This window comes from Crocodylus porosus, unplaced genomic scaffold (assembly GCF_001723895.1).
Source record: "Crocodylus porosus isolate Cpor-Errol unplaced genomic scaffold, CroPor_comp1, whole genome shotgun sequence".
Lineage (NCBI taxonomy): Eukaryota > Metazoa > Chordata > Crocodylia > Crocodylidae > Crocodylus > Crocodylus porosus.
In genome coordinates, this window is record NW_017728949.1 from 39,687,530 (window position 1) to 39,692,978 (window position 5,449).

The window sequence follows — 5,449 nt, forward strand, 5'->3', positions numbered from 1 at the left end:
TGACCGCGCTGTGCACAAATGGGGCCCATCGCAGAGAGCTGCTCGCCGCCCCCAACCCCCTACTGCCTCCCGCGACCGGCCACTTTGCAGGTCGCTCAGCGGTGCCTTTTCCCCTGCCCCGCTCCCCAGACAACCCGCAGGCTCATGAAGGCGAGCTGCCGGCGGGCCAGCGCTGCCGCGGCCCGAGAAGGACCCAGCTCCCGGCAGGGGAACGGAGCCCGCGGCGGCGTCTCTGCCGCCAGGGGCCCGGGCCCGAGGGGTATCTGTCTCCTTTCAGACCTCCTGTAGCCTCGGGTAAGGGTGGGGGGAGGAGGCAGCGGCAGGACCCAAGTGATGGAAAGAAAGAAAATGTGCTCGCGGACCCGACGGACCAACCCCTGCCCCCGCCGGCCCCGCGGCCTAGCGGGAAAGGGCCGGGCCCTGCCGCAGCCTAGGCGCCTGCTTTTCGCGTGTAGGGCCCGACCCGCTCCCCCCGCAGGCTCCGGCGGGGCGCGTGGGCGGGGAGGCGTGGGGAGTACGGAGCAGAGCCCCCCGGGAATGTGCAAACCCCGAGACAGAGCCCCCCCCCCCGAGTTCCCCCGGGAGCAGATCTGGCTCCACGCCCGGGCAGATCAAGCCCGGCTCACCCTGGGGACCCCCGCGCTGGAGCTGCGCTGCGACGGGAGCGGCCCCTGCCCTCCCACCCTTGGGTGCGCTCCAGCAGCGGGCGCGGGGCCTTGCCGGGCTGGGCGGGCGCGGGTGGGATTTCTCGGCCTCCTGAAGAGCTCCGATTAATATTTAAAATGCCGGGTTTGAATGAGCATAAAGCCCCCTTCGGGGCACGCTCCAGAGCCCCAAGGCCTGGCTGGGAGACTTTCCCAGTGGGCTTTGGATCAGCTCGAAAGCCGCCTTGTCGCCCTTTTCTTCTCTCTCCGGCAGCACCGAGGAAGGCATGGCCGCTGTGGCACCTCTGGGCCAGGCCTGGCTGAAGCGGGGTCTGAGGACACGCTCCCCGAGCCGCCGGGCTGATTTCGGGGCTGGCGGGGCGCAGGGTCGGGAGCTGGCTGCCAGGCTTTGTGGCAGGCCCCCGGGCGGGACTGGCAACGCGGGGCGCCTGTTCCTGTGGCTGGGTGATGTGCAGCGCTGGAGCGGCTGTTTTATAATTTATGAAGTTTAAATGGTGGGCCAAGAAAAAGGACGACTCTTGCCAAAGTGCCTCTCTCCCAGATTGCTGATGCTTATGCAAACTCTGTAAAAGCGCCAGCCATCTAGCTAAGGACCCAGGGCTTCTGCTAATTAGCTCGTGATCATGGGGCTCTATCGCGGTTACATCAAAGCACCTGGACCCGGCTAAGGGCGAAGGAACTGAATGGATTTATCACATGATTCCTCTCCGCTCCCCAGTCGGAGCGTTTGGAGAGAGATTTGCAGTTTTGCCCTACAAAATATAGAGACCACGTCCCAGGGCTCCCCAAAACACTGTATTTGTATCTTGTGGCCTAAAACCTCTGCCCCTGCCTCCACCCCGGGAAATTTCTAAATGATCCTCTTCCTTTTGTCGCGAATGTAAGGAAGCCTAGGCATGTCAGCCAGCCCACAAACCTTGGACTCCAGATGTCCGCACGTTCAGAAGAGTGACTTTGGGTAACATAATAGACTGTGGGAACACGCTGGTTCTGCATTTTGGATTTAGAGGTGGATGAAATGAAATCTGTTCCAATGTGAAGAACATAACACTGATCTACAGGCACCAAATCGTTTTACAAATATGTGTGTGTGTGTCGTGTTAGACTCGACACGCCGCTGCAGTGTTCACTGTTACTACTTATCTGAATGTTTATTTATTTTACGTATTCCTAGCTTATCTCCGAAGAAGCAGCCGGTGTGAAAACTGTTATAGAAAACACGGGGAGGTCACGAAGTGGTTAAAATATTTCTTCGATCGAAGCAGTTTATTCTGGTTTTGTTTAGAGATCTACAACACGTATATTCAAATCTGCTCGGGTCAAAGTGAAATTTAACAAAAGGATACACTTCTTTTCTCAACGTAACATGACATGTTTAAAAATAGCACGGAGAAAAAAGTAACTAATAATATTCTGAGTCTTTAGTGACCCACGAAACACCAGAAAAGAAAGATTTTCCTGTGTTGACAGAAATGTAGGAGTGAAGCATTTCTCACAATAGGAACAGGTCTGAGCATCAAGGGAAGGAGTAGGAGTTGGAGTATTTTTCAAACTAAAAAGTGGCGCGTCGCGACGACTTTGCTGGGAACACTGAAGATCTGAATCTTAACTGAAGGCTTTTAAAAGCGATAAGAAAAAGCCTTCTTGGAGGGGCATGTCTCCTTCCTAACAGACCTAACGCCACTTCTGCGCCTCCAAAAACCTTGGTAGCTCCACTGAGCGATTAAACACAAAGGTATAAATAAAAAAGGAGGAAATGAGATGGTTGTAAATCTTTGTTCCTTTTACGAAATATTGTGGTCACGGCAGTAAGAATAGTTGTCACAAGGAATGTACCAATCTCTGCTACAGAGGAGCACACGGAGATGATTTTCTAGCTGAAAGCTATAGTGAGCATCTCGGAAGAGTTTGTTTACTTTCGTTGTATCTCAGTTATTATACTTAGCGGCTTCCTTCCATTTGTATATCTTTGATTGTCAATTTTCTTACAAAGTGTTTTTTTATGCAAAAAAATTAATCTCGGGCTTCCAATGCTGTCTAAAAATTGATTTATGGTCGGTATAAAAAACAACAGTATAAATAACAAAGGAGATGGGCAGCTGCAGCATGGATTGCTATGGAAACCCTAATCATATTAGCACTATTAGAGGGTTTCTAATTTTTTGCATTCTAAGCTTGCTCTATTTCAGATAGCTGGAATGTAATAAAAATAAAATAGCCCACCGAAATAATGTGTGCAAGAGATATTTAGTCAATAAATAAATGCCAACCTCTCTGAGGCTTTGGTAGGTAGAAAATTTTCAGAAACAACACGACCAAGTGCATTGCATTGTTCCAGCGGACGCACTTCTAACTAAACAAAAAGCGGCTTCCAAAGAAAATCTAAATAGGTCTTCAAATGGTACCAGACAATTTGAAATAAATACGCTTTAAAGCAAAAACGGCCATTTGTGTAATGCCACAGTTTGTTTTACTCTATTAATGACTTACAATTTGCTGTCTTAATTAATCCTTACATAAACTACAGACACCAGCCACTGTTACAACTGTTCAAAACTACTCTCTCAACTAGTTCAGACCAAATATACTAAATAGGTGAAATGTAAGTCACCATGGACCTGAATCAATCTCCCGAAGTATTGGTGAATAAATTCTACAAATATCCACATAAATACATTAAGACGAGGATAAATAATCCGTGATACAAAAATGTCTCGCTTAAAATAATAAATACATATCATTTAGTCCAATGCAATCCTTACATTACGGAAGAATTAATAAATTAACTTCTCTGAAATAAGCTTATATGCAGGCAAGATCCCATCGCTCACAATTGGTCTAAAAACACCTCAGCATGACGCGCTGCTAATACTAATTGATCTCTAAGACTTACCTTCAAGTACATAATTACCAGATTATGAGTCCCTTGGTTTGCAGTATATTGCACTGTCATGCTTAAAACAGCTATAAAAGAAAGGATCCTTTTCATTGACTTATTTGGAGTCGCAACAAAATGAAAATAAAAAGAAAATGGTACAAAGGAAAGAAAGGACAGAAGGGTGGAGCTGTTAGGGGAGACCAATCCACTAATGCTGTTGGCACTCAGAGCAAAGTAACACCGTAACGTCAGAAAAGTGAGGTAATTGCAAGGTGAGTACATTTCCCGCTCTCAATCCGTCCCAGTCTACTACAGATGCGTGAGCTTGGGTGCTTCCTGAATCCTTCCCTGAGATGTGTGATGAGAAGTAAGATCTGTGTATGTGGGATGAGGGTCACAAGGTCCATGGTGGTGGTTGCCTGGGATCTGAGCAGCGCAGCTGTAGTCCACGCTGGCGGATGAAGGATGGGAAAGATGGCCGATATTGAACATCGGGCCAGAAGCTGGCATGGAATCAACAAAGTTACCGCCGACGTACACGGGGCTGCCCTGCAAGTTGGGGTTGGCAAAGCCGCCGTTGCTCTGCATGGTGTGATGGTCGTACTCTGCTCCCGGGTATCTTTTCTGCTGGGGTAAGCAGCTGCTGAGAGGCGCTGTGTAAGCAGCCAGGCCATACATGTTTTGCTGCGATTTGGCGAAGGAGGTTGGTGAAGGAGCATCATAGCTAAGACTATTGACACTTGGAAGCTGGCTGGAGAATCCTACATGATTCGGGCCACTTAAGGGTGGACTTCGGTCAGGGGACTGTCCTACGGGAGAGTGCATGATCCCTTTGGCTTTCTGGTCTTTTTTATACTTCATCCTCCTGTTCTGGAACCAGATCTTGATCTGCCGCTCCGTCAGGTTCAGTAGATTGGCCATTTCCACCCTGCGCGGCCGGCAGAGGTACCGGTTGAAATGAAACTCCTTCTCCAGCTCCACCAGCTGCGCGCTGGTGTAGGCCGTGCGGACCCTCTTGGATGCGGGGCCCGGGGGGCTCTTATCTTCACAGTTCTCTCCTGCTGGAGGAAGAGAAACAAATAAAGCTCCAGCCCTAAAGCCCTGACCCAGCAACCTATTCACTGCAGGGCACTGATACAAAGATTCAAAGGAACCTCCCCCCACCCCCAACAGCCCTGGCACACCTGTGTGCAAGCACTGGCATGGAGTCCCTGTTTCACTGCCCTCTGGTCCAGTGGCTCGGCAATCAATGGATCTGATCTGGTCTATTTTGCTGGACCTTCCCCAGGGTAGACTTGTTTGACCACCCATGAGGCACGTGGAGTTTTGTAGCTGGCACAACACAGCCCTTCCCAACGCACCTCTCTTTGAGGTATTGCCAATGCAGAATCAGTCCTGAGTAGGCCAGTGTGGGGCCGTCATACACCAGCTGAATCAATGACCAAAGACCCCCCACCCCTTCCCCTGGATCTGAACTCCCCCAGGCCCCTCGAAGGCATCTTAGTGGCCTTGCTCCCTCCCCCGCCACAAAGGCCCAACCCTGCCCCCTCTGAGCAACGGATCCAACTCCTGTTGCTTTCTGGGGGAATAGGCCCTTATCCCGAGTCAGGGTGGAGCAGGACAAAATCAGCCATGGGGAGCGTGCTGAGAGGACTGGGGCCAAGACTGAAGGCAGCTGCGAGGGCTTGTGTAAACGCTGGGCTCCCTTCACCAAAGCAAAGGCCCAAGGCGGGTCTGAAGGCAACAGCCAGGAGCAGAGGACACGGAGTCTGAGATGTTCCCACTGCGGCGTGTGAGGGCTACTGGGTCCCGCAGCTCATGCTCCTTGGTTTGCAGAGCCCCCGCCAGGGCCCGTCGGGGACTGAGAGGCTGGGGGAGGCCAAAGGGGGCGAGGGGCATGGCTGTT

At 51.1% G+C, this 5,449-nt stretch overlaps 1 protein-coding gene across 1 annotated transcript in view; it reads right to left on the minus strand.

The window, feature by feature from the left end:
• Window positions 1-1,901: 1,901 nt before the first annotated feature.
• The window catches only part of HOXD3 (homeobox D3), a 4,333-nt gene continuing 785 nt past the window's right edge, over window positions 1,902-5,449 (minus strand). The window contains exon 2 of the mRNA XM_019553529.1: window positions 1,902-4,929. Within this exon, the coding sequence (XP_019409074.1) occupies window positions 3,853-4,929 (1,077 nt within the window). The 3' untranslated portion in view covers window positions 1,902-3,852. The remainder of the gene's footprint in view (window positions 4,930-5,449) is intronic.